The sequence below is a fragment of the Aythya ferina genome (assembly GCF_964211825.1).
Source record: "Aythya ferina genome assembly, chromosome: 24".
NCBI classification, from domain to species: Eukaryota; Metazoa; Chordata; class Aves; order Anseriformes; family Anatidae; genus Aythya; species Aythya ferina.
In genome coordinates, this window is record NC_140322.1 from 3,745,056 (window position 1) to 3,758,590 (window position 13,535).

The window sequence follows — 13,535 nt, forward strand, 5'->3', positions numbered from 1 at the left end:
ATTCTCCCTGGGAAATTCTGACATCCCACTTCCACTCTTTTCGTTTTTAATGCCGGGGGCGAGCTGCTCTCCCCTCTCCCCCCCCCCCCGCCCACGTGTGCACCCAAACTTGCTCCGGCTCCGCAGCCTGGACCCGCGAGCAGGATGCGCTGCGGGCTCCGCGCCGCTTCCCTTCCGCTCCGACTCCGCTTCGCTTTTTCCTCCTCCTAGCGAGGGCTGCAAAAATCGTGCGTTTTCCCCCAGCCAGCCCCGCTCCGCTTTCCTCCCTCCCTCCCTCCCTCCTTCCCTCCATGCGCATCCAAAGTTTTGCAGTTTTGCAGCGCTCCCGTCGGATGCTAGCGGCCGGCTCCGGCGGCGCGGCGGGGGCAGGGGCTCGCTCCCTTCCCTCCCTTCCCTCCGTGCCCTTTTTGGTGCCAGCTCGGTGGGAAAGCTGCAAATCCAGCCTGCGATCCGCTCCTGCCTTTGAGCTGTGCTGCTGCGAGCTGGCGGAGTTACCTTCTGCTGAAAACTCCACTTTGCAGCGTGCCCCTGTGCCATTGTGTCAGCCCTGGAGAGGGAGATTATACACTATCTTGACATATTTTTAAGAGGATAAATAAGCATTGTCTCGCACAATGCCCCAGCACATTAGCCACTCACGGCAAACAAATAATTCCAATAACGTTAATCTTAGTGGTTATGAAGCTGCGACGAGAGTGCTTAACCTAGATATGATAGTGGCTAAAAGACTGGAAAGAATGGGCTGGACAAATGCAAACATATTTGCAGGAAATGTAATTTTCTTTAGCAAAACTACTCTCAGATAAGCCGAGGGACCGTCGATAACCTTTCCTCGTTCCATTCCATATTTTGCGGCGTGCTCTGTGAATTATAATAGATGGGTCTCTTGTTCTTGGGTCCAGTCTGCATATCTCAGCACACTGTGCCTTTCAGGAAAATGGAAGAGCATCCTTCTTCACCCAACTACGTTAATTGCTCCTCAGCGCGTTTCATTCGAGCGTGGCCGAGCTACCCGATACTTTATTAGAGAAACTCTGCCCAATTCCCGAAGTGCTGATCCAGTCCACGTTTGTAGCAAGTTGAAAGGCTGGGGATAATGATAACTTGTGTGTGTGCGAGCGTGAGGGAGCGCGGCTGACTTTAGTCCGGTTTCCATGTCAACGATTCAGTCCATATTTGCCATCACACAGTTGGCAGAGCCTTTTTTTTATTTTATTTTTTTTTTCTCATGGGGGAGACGCTACTCCTGTTTCTAGTACTCTATAATCTACACCAGGTTTCCTTCGCCGCCTTAGCGCTGGGTTAAATGGCACGGCCACCTCCATGAAGGAGACTCCGCTGGGCTCAGGAGGAGCCAGCCTAGCGGTGGCGGCCTGCGCTGCCAGGGGAGAGCGCCGAGCTGGCTCCCCAGCCCATCTGAGCAGCTCGGGGCCGAGCCTGCCGTGGAGGAAAGCGTGCTCAGCACTTTGGGAGATGGGGAAGAGACGACCGACTGCCGCACGCGGCTCAGCCGAGAGCACTGGGGCTGGGAAGAGCGTCGACGTGTCGCAAAGTCTCGTCCCGTTGTGCAGAGCTGGGTAGTTCCACCACGGGATGGCATGAGCGGCGGGAGGATTTTCAGCTCTTAGGTGGAAATGTTGTTAAGAACTGTTCCGTCATCTGCCTTCCAAACCCCATGGCTGGAATTTCATTGAACGCCTCAGTTATTTAGTGAAGTGCCAGGGCCTCATTGATGAGGCATATTCCAAAATCTGCTTCAGCTTTCACAAACATTTGGTAAAGTGAGTGTCTCCTTACTGTGTGGGTGGCTGGGGAATCCAGCCTGCTTTTCACATTACAGTCAACACCAGGTTTCAGAGTCTGCCCTAGCGCTCTTTGAAGAAGATTCCAAAAGCCTGAGACACGTGGGGTACCTCGGAGCGTGGAGTCTTTGGGTGCCCCTGGGCTGAAACTGCAGCTCCTGATCTGCAGCCAGTGAACTCATGGTGGGGCTCAGCTGGACAGCAGGGCTTCGCCTCCCAAAGCAGGCTGTAGCTTTGGAGTTGAGGAGATTGTTGCTTGAGACTGATCTGGAGCTAAATGGCAGAATTGCTTCCAGTTGGGTTTTTCTTGTAGTAAACAAAACATCTAAACAAGACTATTTTGGTGCTGTGGTCCACTAGAGCCCACCATAGGCATTAATAAAGCCACAGGGGCTCACTTGAGGGAGTCGGGCCTGATGTGCTGAAGGAGTTTTTCCTTCTGCTTCTTTGCTTTTTCTAGAATGTCGGGTTTGATCAAGTAACAGAGGCTCCTCCAAAGACAGCACGTAGATCAACTTTCCGTTCTAGCATTTTCCCCAGTTTTCAAACTCTTCTGACGAAGAGTACCTCGGCAGTTCTGCTGCATGGTCCCGGTAAAGCCACAGGACTTCACCTGGGAGATTCTAGCACTGAGCTGAGGCTCCAAACTTCATGAAGGCCTTTGAAGGCTTTTCATATCACAACACAGATGCCATCACTTATGACCCTTTGCTTTCTAATAGTTTATTTACCGCTGTGGAGGAAGACTGACTGACCAATTTACTGTGAGGGAATCTGCTCCACGCTGCACAGTCAACTGTAAAGACTGTAAAATGGCAAAAGGCTTTGTCCAGGAGCCTGCAGGGCACTTTATTGCTCCAGAATACAGTTAAAATTTTGCTATTTATTGCCACATCCAGCCTCCCCTCCCACTTTCAGCTTTGGAAGAAACCCTTTTGTTCTGCCACCTGCATTCTGGATAATAAATATTTTATACGATAAGTTTTACAGTGAGGGTGAGGGTTGAGTTGACAGCAGTAGGCACTGAAATCTTCACTTCGTCCCTAACAGGCCTGGAGCACTGGCACTGATTCCGTCCTTCTGTGCCTTGGCTTGCCTCTTGCTCCGGACCCAGTTTTCCCCACTGTCCTCAGTGGTGTTAAAATGGGATTTCTTGTGGTGCGGCCTGCTGATTGTTAGGCTTGGGCCAAGCTTCGGGCCTTCATCACTGTAACTCTGGTAATCGAGGTTACTTCTGCCCCAGTTTTGTTTCAAGGTGGTCTAAAATGGAAGCCTGCATCTCAGAAGCTTCCTTTGACTCCTTACCTGTTGTTTTCTGGTGTTTTCTCTCTGTGAAGTTGTGTTGACTTCCACCTGGCTTTGCCAAATACTTCCCTATGCCGGAGGAGACACCTTCCTGCCCAGCTGTCCTGATCCAGTACACAGACGGAGAGCTGAACTATATGACTGCCATTTTTATTGAGCAACCATTTCCTAATTTCTGTCAGCTTGTGTTTTATAACCTGAATAAGTCATATTTTTGTTTCTTTCCCACAGACCTGTACAATCTGAAGTAAAAATTGCAACCACAGGACCCACTGGAACAGGACAGGCCAGGGGACCTGGCTCTAGGACCAAGCTCTGGGTACATTTCTTTCCTCCCTCCTCCCACTGTGAGAAAGGCTGTGGGGATGGAGGAGGTGGGAAACTGGGCCTGAAGTGGTTGCAGAAGAACGTGGCCTAGTTTGGTTCACCCGTGGACATTTGGGGAGCTCCAGCACCTCGTTATCCTTTGAGACGGCGGGAGCATCCCGTCCCATTGCCCAACGTGTTGTGTCTAGACACGTTCAGGTGGTTGTGGTTGTCCCCATTCAGCCACCCCGAGGGAGTTCCTGGTTCACTGCCCACTGCTGTCGCTTTGGCAGGAGCGGGAACCGGACTTTCTTGGATGTCCGTGTGTGCAGTTATTGTCATGGCGTGCCGCCAACTCTTTTTTTTTTTTTTTTTCTTCTTTCCAGAGGGACACAACCAGCGGAGAGGAAATGACAATCCTTAATAGTTTGCAAAGGCTAATTCTAAATGGAATTTCTAGGGACAAAGAAGAGGCGCTTCGTTAACCCACGGGCCGTCTTCCCTGCCGAAAATCCAGAGCCAGTGTTGAGCAACGCAGCCATGTGCCCTCACTGCTGTCCCCGGGAGGTGGGCTGGTGGCCTGCTGATGGTGGGAACCACGGCCTCACCATCCTAGCAAGGCAAGGGGGGCTGCCTCCCGAGCAGGGCCTCTGAATGGAGCGGGATAAGCCCAGCTGATGCTGGGGGGCTTCCTCCTGCCCTGTTTCTGCTGGCTCCCTGGGCGATTTGCTCGCTTCTTGGTTCTGATTCAGCCCAGCTCAGTTCAGCCCAGCCCAGCTCAGCCCGGCCCAGCTCAGCCCAGCCGGGTTCAGTTCAGCTCAGCCCATTTCAGCCCGGCCCGGTTCCGTTCAGCCCAGATCAGCCCAGCTCGGTTCAGCCGGGCCTGGTTTAGATCAGCCCATTTCAGCCCAGTTTGGCTCGGCCTGGCCCAGTTCAGCCCAGCCGAGTTCAGCTCATCCTGGCCCGGTTCTGTTCAGCCCAGATCAGCCCAGCTCGGTTCAGCCCGGCCAGGTTCAGCCCAGTTCAGTTCAGCTCAGCCCATTTCAGCCTGGATCAGCCCAGCTCGGTTCAGCCTGGCCCAGTTCAGTTCAGCCCGGCCCGGTTCAGCTCAGCCTGAATCAGCCCAGCTCAGTTCTGCCTGTCCCAGTTCAGCCCGGTTCAGTTCAGCTCAACCCATTTCAGCCCGGCCCGGTTCAGTTCAGCCTGGATCACCCCAGCTCGGTTCAACCTGGCCCAGTTCAGCCCAGTTCAGTTCAGCTCAGCCCATTTCAGCCTGGATCAGCCCAGCTTGGTTCAGCCCGGTTCGGTTCAGCTCAACCCATTTCAGCCCGGTCCGTTTCAGCCCGGCCCGGTTGAGCCCAGCTCGCTTCACCCTCGCTCGCTTCATCCCGACCCGTTCCATCCCCTCCCTCCCCAGCACCCCTTTCCCCCCCCCCTCCCCGGCTCTCAACTCCGCGAAATCCACCGCGGGTTTTGCGAGCGGCAGCTCCGCCGCGCCGAGCCGCGAGCGGCCGGGGCCGGCCCCGCTCCTCCTTTGTGATGGGAGGGGAGGGGGGGGGGGGGGGGCAGAGAGAGAGAGAGAGAGCGAGGAGAGAGAGAGAGAGGGAGGAGGAGGAGGAGGGAGGAGGGAGGAGGAGGAGGCTCCCGTCCGGGCCGCGCCGCGCTCCGCTCCGGGTTTGGCAGGCGGCCGCGGCGCTGGGTAAAATGGCAGCGCTGAGCCTCGTGCCGGAGTGAGCCCCGCTCGGCGCGCCCCAGCCGGGAGCTGCTCGCCCCAGCCCGGCCCCAGCCGCCGCCGCTCGGCCCGGCTCCGGGCACGGCTCCCACCTCGCCCGCCGCTGCCCCCCCCCTCCCTCCCTCCCGCTCCTCGAGCCCCCTACGTCCCGGGTCTGCCCCCCCCCCCCCCCCCCCAACACCCCTCCTCCTCCTCCTCCTTCTTCTTCTTCCACCCCCCCCCCCCACCTCCTCCTCCTCCTCCTCCTCCTCCCCTTTCTCCGCCGGCTGCAACCGAGGAGGTACAGCGGGGCCAGGCCCCGGGAAGCCCAGCCCAGCGGAGCCCTCCCCGCCTCGCCGAGCAGGCCGGGGGGGAATGAGCCCCCGCTGCCCTGAAGAGCCCGCCGCCGCCTGAGCGGGGAGCAGCAGAGCAGCGAGGCCTCACGCCGGCCGGCCAGGCAGGGAGCAGCTCCGGGGGGGGGGGGGGGGACCGGGACCGGGACCGGGACCGGGACCGGCCCGGGGGGGGGCGGGGGGCGGCTGGGTGGGGAGGGGGGATCATGGCTGCTCAGGTCGCCCCCGCCGCCGCCAGCAGCCTGGGCGCCCCGGCTCCAGCCGAGCTGAAGAAAGCGGAGGCGCAGCAGCAGCAGCAGCAGCAGCGGGATTGTCCCCCGGAGGAGGCGGGGGGTGAGGCGGCGGCGGAGCGCGGCGGCGGCGGCGGCGGCGAGAAGCAGGCGGAGAGCGAGGGCCCCCCGGGGAAGGAGCTGCAGGACGGGGCCGAGAGCAACGGAGGGGGCGCAGGGGCCGAGGCCGACCTGAAGAGCTCGAACGGGAACCCGGGCCCCAGGCCCGCCGCTGCCGCCGCCACCCTGAACAATAACCTCCCGGAGCCGCCCGGTGGCGGCGGCGGCGGCAGCAGCGACGGGGTGGGGGCGCCGCAGCAGCAGCAGCAGCCGCCGCAGCAGCAGCAGCAGCAGCCTCCCCCTTCCCACCCGGCCGCCTTGCCCCCGCCAGCCTACGGCTTCGGGCAGCCCTACGGCCGGGGCGCCCAGGCCGCCGCCGCCGCCGCCGCTGCTGCGGCCGCCGCCGCCGCTGCCTTCCACCAACATGGCGGACAACAAAGCCCTGGCATGGCAGCGCTGCAGAGCGGGGGCCTGGAGCAGCCCTACCCGGGGCCGACCGGAGCCCCCGCGGGGCCGCCCCCTCCCCAGAACTCGCACGGCGGCGCCGAGCACGGCTTCGCCAACCACCAGTACAACTCCTACTACGCGGCCGGCCGCAGCGCCGCTTCCTACCCGCCTCCCCCCCAGGCCTACGCCCTGAGCTCCCCCCGGGGCAGCGCTCAGAGCTCCGCCGGGGCTAAGTCCCCCGCCGCCGCCGCCTTCCAGCAGCAGCGCTTCGGGGTCATGGGGCCCTCGGCGGCCGGCGGCGGAGCAGGAGGAGGGGGCGCCACCCCGCAGCCCACCGCCACCCCCACCCTCAACCAGCTCCTCACCTCCCCCAGCTCCGCCCGCGGCTACCAGGGGTACCCCGGGGGCGACTATAGCGGCGGGCCGCAGGACGGGGGAGCAGCAGCAGCGGCCGCAGCAGCAGCAGCAGCCAAGGGCCCGGCAGCCGCGGATATGGTCTCGCAGTACGGCGGGGGCAACAGCCAGGGCTGGGCCGCGGCCGGAGGAGCCCCCCCGAGGAGCCACCATGCGCCCATGAGCCCCGGGAGCAGCAGCGGCAGCGGGCAGAGCCTCGGCAGGAGCCAGCAGGTAACGGCGGGGCCGGCGTGGAGGGTGCGGGGGGTGCAGGGGGGCGATTGGGGGGGTGGGGGGGACGCTGGGGGACCCCGAGGGGCCGGGGGGCGGCTGGGGAGGGGGGTCCCGGGGTGTTGGGGGGCAGCTGCTTGTCCCGCGGGTCCCCCCCCGGCGGGCCGGCGCTGCTGGGGAGCTGCCATTGTCTGTGCTTTGCTGGCTCGCTCTAAAATGGCTGCCTCGCTGCCTTCCCTTCCTCCCTCCCCAGCCTTTGTGCGAGGCTCCCGGGGAACCGCCGCCGTTCCGCGGGCTGCCTCGGGGGGGGAGGCTCCGGGGGGCTCCCGGTGGGAGGGGGTCCGGCGGTCGCCCCCCCCCGGTAGGGCTCGGCCCGGCGGCGGCGGCCGCAACCGGGGCCGGGGCTCGCGGGCGGCCCGCGTGGGACAACGGCGGGGCCACGGCAGCGCCTCCGCCGCCGGCCGGGCCCCGAGGCCCCGGTTCCCTTCCCCGGGGGGGGGCCGAGCCCCTCGTGTCGGGGGTCGCCGAGGGCCCTCCGGGGTCGCCGGGGCTCGGCCCGGTTCGTCGGGGCCGCGTTTCCCCCCGCGGGAGGCCCGGAGGTTGGGCGGGCGGCGGGGAGCGGCGGTGAGCAGCTCGGCGATGGGAGTAGTAAAGCGCAGATCGCTTTGGTTTGGGATTTGAATTATGGAGGTAAAATCCTTCTGTCAAAGCCAGGAGACAGTTGGTCTTAGGTTGACATCCTATCTGTGATCTGATTGGCTCCCCATCTCCTGCTCTTGGCCATTTATAATTGCCTCTGATGTAATGGTACAACAATCCTGATGAGCTCATAAACTTTTACACTCGCCTTTTCTGCCAGCCCCGACCCAAAGCGGCCCTGCCGCTCGCCGCTTCCTCATCCTCATCCCCCCCCCCCCTTCCCTCCTTTACCAACCCCCCAGCAGAAATTGGCCGTGACCTTGAGGAGCTCGGGTGGCAGCCCCGCATCCATCCCGGCCAGCCCGGCCTCGTCGCATTGTGCCTGAAACAAAAGAGGAGGCGATGGCATTTTTGTTTGTACCTTGGGTTTATTTTGCTTGTGATGTTTGATTGCGGCCTGGAATAAGAGTCTGTGTTGTCAGAACAGTGGCAGGGCTTCTCTGCACAATGGGCTTGCTGTTTGTTTTGGTTATGCGACTTTCCCTTTGGTTATAAATGATTTCTTTGATGGGTCTGAGGATGCGTTTTGTTCCTGGCTGATTTTGGCCCTTTTCAAAACTGGGGCTGTTAGGGTGCTTTGAGATGGAGATGTGGGGGGTTTCTGGGGTGTATCGCAGCCTTAATAATGAAAAAAATGGACAAAAAAAAGAAAAACACACCCAACAAAGCAATCAAAACCAAACTTGGGGTGGAAGCACTGGAAATGGTCAATTACCAATTTACATTCCGTTGGGAGCTTTACCAGAGGACAGGCCGAGGGCTCTAACCGTACCTATCAGGGCACATTTTGACTTTCTTTGGGTAAGCACTGACACTGCCTGACCCTCACTTTCATTTAGAGGGAGATATGATGGACATGCAAGTTCTTGCTGTGGTCAGACTCCACAGTGTCCCAACTCCTTGTTTTGCAGAGGAATACAAATAGGAAAAACAAGCCAGAAAATTAAAATTATTGCCGTATGCGTAGAATTGCCTGCTTGCTGGAAATATGGAGGGCCAGAAAAAGGGCAGAGGAGAAAGCAGTACAGTACATACGTCAGATATTGTAGATACAGGGAAAGGAGATGCTGGTATCTGGAAGCTTTGATTAAAAAGAGGTTACTCTGTGTGTTTAAACATGCATCCCCAAGGCCTGTCGTGGCCTCGTGCAGGACTGACAGACTTCCCTTTTCTTTCTGTGTACTTTTCTCTAACTTCAGGCCCTGGGTCAGAGACACTTGATACCACGTAGCGTGACATGCAGCCTCCAGAGTTTCCCTTCTTACTCAGTGCTTCTCTGGTGTCAATCTGAAAACTGCTTAATTTTTGTTCCTTGATTGCTGAAGGCAGCCTCCTTCAGCATCTTGAGTTACTCACCCGTCCTTTCTGTAGGACGGGAATGCTGCTGTCTGAGAGAGTGGCTCTTATCTCTGTGGTCATCGACCTGCCCGATGGCAGCGGGTGGTGAGCTTTCGGCTGTGCTGAGCGGAGATTTCGGGTCCTCGGGATTACGTTCATGCATACCTGGGATACAGGCATAGAGGAACCTTGGACAAATGTCACGGATGCTCGGGTGGTTATTTGAAGGGGCTTTCTGTATCCTGACAAATGTAAATCTAGATAAAACGTCTGCTAAAATATGATGTCTGAACTTTTAAAGCAGGGGTTTTAGTAGGCTGTGTATCTGACAAAAGCGTACTTCTGTCTGTTCTGGTACAATGGGAGATGTCTTTGGATTGCGTTTTTGTCCCAGAAAGTGAAACTGATGTGATTCTGGGAGCTGTTGATGCATCGTATGTCAATATCCGAGGAACTAGTCTCATTAATTGGAATTATTAATGAATAGCTGTTCTGAGGATTAGTTTAACTTCAGATGGTACAAATAGCGTATAAAAAGTAAACCAACAACTCTCTCACCCTGAAAGCCAAACCAACCCCCCCCCCAAATCCTTTTTGCATGAAGGATTAGTGGACTCAGACTGACAATTCCTTTTTTCTGCTGTTAAAACGGAAAAAGGCCTTTCATCTGGCAGGATGCGAAAAGCTTCCACCTGTCTTCTGAGCCGCTCACAAGAAACGGTTAATTAATAATGATAATATAACTCCATTCCAAATAACAGCCTCCTTCAGGTGTGTGGCCTGTTAAATTCCCTCAGCTGGAAGGATTTAAAGCTCGTGTCTTTCCTTTGTCTTGTGCAGCGGAGAACAGAGTGGGTACTTAGCCCTAACTTCTGAGGAACTGTAGGGGAGCGAGAGGCGAGCGTAATTCATCTGACCCACTACAAAGAGAGGTGTCTCTTGGTGCAAACCTGGAGAAGGTGATGTGGGAAGAGCATGGGGTTCCTACGTTCAGGAGCTTTTGGGGTATTAACCTGAGGTTTTGGGGCTGGGAAGCCGTCCTGAGCAGCGAAGAGGAGTGCCTTTAATTCTCCACACGTGGTTGGATTTATGAATGATGCCATAAGGGGAGTTTCATCACGCTGCTCATCAAGAAAGACGAAGTAATTTCTGGCGTGAAAGTTGTTTCCTGTAATAAACTAAGAGCACAATCACTTGATAGGGATGGTCTGTAGCCCTCACGGACCTTTGCTCACTGGCTGGCCCTAGGACCGTGGTGCTTCCTGGAGCCCCCCGTAAGATAGGTGTGCTCTGTGTTTGCAGGGACTGGGATGGAGGTTTAGGGGCTTTGCGTCTGTTTCAGCTGACCTTTACAGCTGGGAAATGTGGAGCAGGGTCAAGAGATGAGAATGCCTGCTTTTACAGAGTGTGGGATGAGAAATCTGTGGTTTTCTGTGGGAATGACTCGTAAGGAACCAGGCTTGGGATCTTAGTTTTCAGTTTTTCCATTTTACTAACAGCTCTGTCGTGCATTTGTTTCCACTTCCCCTCAGAGCGTGTAGCCGTTCCTAATAACAAGCTGGCTTTCCCAGCGTCTTGGGACCTAAAGGAAACTGCTCAAGAGAAAGCACTTCCCTCCCTGTAAGAGGTGGGCATTTTTTGTGGCACACGCCTTTACTACGGCAAACGATGTCTCCTGTAATGGGAGATGTGTTTGGATTTTATTAACCATCGGCGCGTTGGATAACCTCCCCGTAGGTGCACCGTCGTCTCCAGGCCGCTGTTGTAAGTTCAGTGAAGTCAGTTTAAAAATCCTATGCTAATAAAAAACGCTCTTGGGCCCGTTGCCATACAATAGTTATGTTTTGTTGACTTAGATCTCAACTTTAGCGGTAAGCGAGGCATGAAAAATGTTGTTGAAAATATGTTTTTTAAACTAAATTGGCACCAAATGGCTCTGTGCTGCCAATGAGCTGTGATATCTTGGAATCTGCAATTGAGACCTGGCTCCTCTTGGCTTGGAGCGCGGGGTTTTTCCTTGCTTAGCATGGTAACGTTAAGAGGCCTCGAATTGCTTGCGAGGTGCAGTACGCACGAGGGCTTTCCAATGAAAACGGGGGTGCTGCATCTTTTTCTGGTCAGGCTTCACCTCTGAATGGGCGACTTCAGATTTTCTCTGTGTTAAAAAAAGTAGAAAAAGGTGGAGGTTGTCTTCTGTTGTAAGAAATACTGCAGTTAATTCTGATGTGGATGCTGAAGACCTTACAGGCTTACTTCTTAGAGTAGCCTGAGGTAGACCAGGCGTTGTTGCCCGATTCTGTTAAACACCTTGATTTCTGAAATACGTCGTCCTGATGCTTGGTTTTACGGTGACTAGTGTTATTTGGGCAGGATGCGTGTGAGCTAGGACACGGGACGCTAACCATCAGTTCTGATGCTCAACTGCAGCTTAGTTTTCCTGCCCTTGTCCCCGCTAGTTTACCATGAAACTTTGGACAAATGTGATTGTGCCGTCCTTTTTGATTTTTTATTTTTTCCCCTCCGTGAAACGGGGTTAGTAATGCTTGGCACCTGCCTTTTGCTAAGTATAAATTAAATGTTCTGTCAATCCTTATTTATTAGCTGTACTAGGGGAGGGTTTCTACATCTGGTGCCTCTTGTAATCACCGTGGTGGTTGCAAGACAGAGCCGTGCTTTATGGAAGGTTGTACATCTGACTTTTGGGTCATATTTCTTTTTTTTTTTTTTTTTTTGGTGAGAACGCCTGCTCATTTCCTAAAACTATCAGTCCAGTTCAAGTTGTTCTACCTGCTAAAACTTCTCTTTCCTGATGTGACTGCTCAGCCGATACGCAGAGCCTCTCCCCTGTTCATAGGTGGTACTAGAAACTGGGGGGAAGCATGCGACTCAAATGCTGTTATATATCTGTGTTACTGGTCCCCTAAATTTGCTGTGTTCATCGTTTTTTTTAGTCTAGTCTTATTTGAGAACATTGGTTAATGGATATTATCTTACAGAAATTTTAACGTGAAGACCCTATTTAAAAAAACAAAGCAAAACACATCAGCTTTCCTTCGGAGAGAAACTGGAGTCTAAAATTAGGCTAAATAGTGCAGCTGTTCGTTTTATCTTACTGTTACCTCACACGCGACTTTTCCACCATTTTTCTGTCTGCTCTTTTCAAAGGAACGCCACCAGCTTGGAAATCCAGTTTTTGCCCCACAAATCTGAATCCGTGCTCTTCCATAATTAAAATACTAGAGAAGGATGCCCTTTCCAGTTTTTACCGGGTGGATTTGAAATTCTTTGTCTAGTCAGTTTGATTTCTTTTTTGAATTGCAACTCCTGTGTGATGGATTGCTCTGGGGAAAAGCTCATCAGCATGCCGTTGCCCAATTCCTGCCAAGAATGTTTGAAACTCTCGGGCAGCAGCAAAGCAGAAACCGAAGGCAGGCAGGCGTAAGTGCAGGGGGGAGAATGAAAAAGATAAGCTTGGCGGCATTAAAGTTGCTGTTAGGGCCAACCTGCTTTCTTTTCTGGAAGGGTCCATAAACAAAGGGTTATTGGGGAGAAATCCTGCAAAAGTGTTTTTTTTTTTTTTTTTTTTTTTTTTTCTGCCATGAGCTGATTTCCAGAAGTTCAGCCTTTAATTTATTAGGAGGTTATGCACACGCACTGGTAAAACTATACTGGATGTCTGTTAGCCAAAGCGATAAATCTCCAGCCTGAAGTGAGTGACAGGTGGGATTGGAGGAAAAAAAAGCAGTTTTCTTTGGCACGCTGGACCAAAGCTGACGTGTTCCGTCTGGGTCCCTGCCGTCCACCTGTTCTGGGTGCCATTCGGGAGGCCGATGGTGACTTTCTGTTTTTTGTTTTAGTGGCTGGAAAAGCGGTGAAGTTGGTCACCTACCGAGAGGCCTCGCGTGTTTTCTGCAGGCTCAGGAAGACCGTGCTGTATTTATAAACCGATTCCAGTAAAATTCCAATCATAAGTTAAATGTCATCTCTGCTGGGTTGAGTGTACGCTTATTCTTCTTGAGGCTGAAATTCCGTGGAAACCGTAGGCTTCAGGCAGTCATTTGTTTTGCCCTGGTATGTAGAGGAGGAACGTAAGCTCTCGCGCTCTTGCAGCGACTGCTTTTCGGTGGAAGCAGCCGAGATGTCGATGTGGGAAGTTGCCAAGGTGAGGCACGGAGCTGGGACAGGGCTGAGGATGGAGTACGGGTCTTGTGAGGCTCATCCTGTGCTCGAAGCGTGAGGCCGTGGTTCTTCCCCCAGTGCATGGCTTGAGCTGAATGCATCCTTAAGACCCTTTTAATGCACTTAGAGGAGCAGCACCTCAGCCTGTCCGCAGAGGCTCGTAGAGTGAAAGAAGCAGGGCTGGAACAGGAGGAGCTGCTTCTCTCAGGGCTGAGCTCATGTACATATTTTACCAGTTCCTGTAGTGTCTTAATCAGATGTGATAATACGTTTTAACATATGGATGAGGGAGGGGTTCCCAGTTCTTACTCCTCTGTGCACCTGCACTCTCAGCGTATAACTCAGCAGTTCAGTCATGCAACTTGAGCGTTTTTGAGGGGTTTTTTTGGAGTACGTCAAGAAGAGCATTACCGTGTTTGCCATGGTGTTCTTCCTGGAGTAT

At 55.1% G+C, this 13,535-nt stretch overlaps 1 protein-coding gene and 1 long non-coding RNA gene across 3 annotated transcripts in view; both read left to right on the forward strand.

Moving 5' to 3' along the window:
* The first annotated feature begins 451 nt into the window (after positions 1 to 451).
* LOC311423372 lies at positions 452 to 4,801 on the forward strand. Its single transcript, XR_014685691.1, has 2 exons — positions 452 to 3,426; positions 3,800 to 4,801. It is a non-coding gene; the product is annotated as an uncharacterized lncRNA (long non-coding RNA).
* Positions 4,802 to 5,640: 839 nt separating this feature from the next.
* The window catches only part of ARID1A (AT-rich interaction domain 1A), a 60,776-nt gene continuing 52,881 nt past the window's right edge, over positions 5,641 to 13,535 (forward strand). The window contains exon 1 of one of the 2 annotated variants that reach the window (XM_084497287.1): positions 5,641 to 6,880. In XM_084497287.1, coding sequence (XP_084353413.1) covers positions 5,684 to 6,880 — 1,197 coding nt within the window. In that variant the 5' untranslated portion in view covers positions 5,641 to 5,683. The remainder of the gene's footprint in view (positions 6,881 to 13,535) is intronic. The other variant, XM_084497286.1, reaches the window with a different exon arrangement.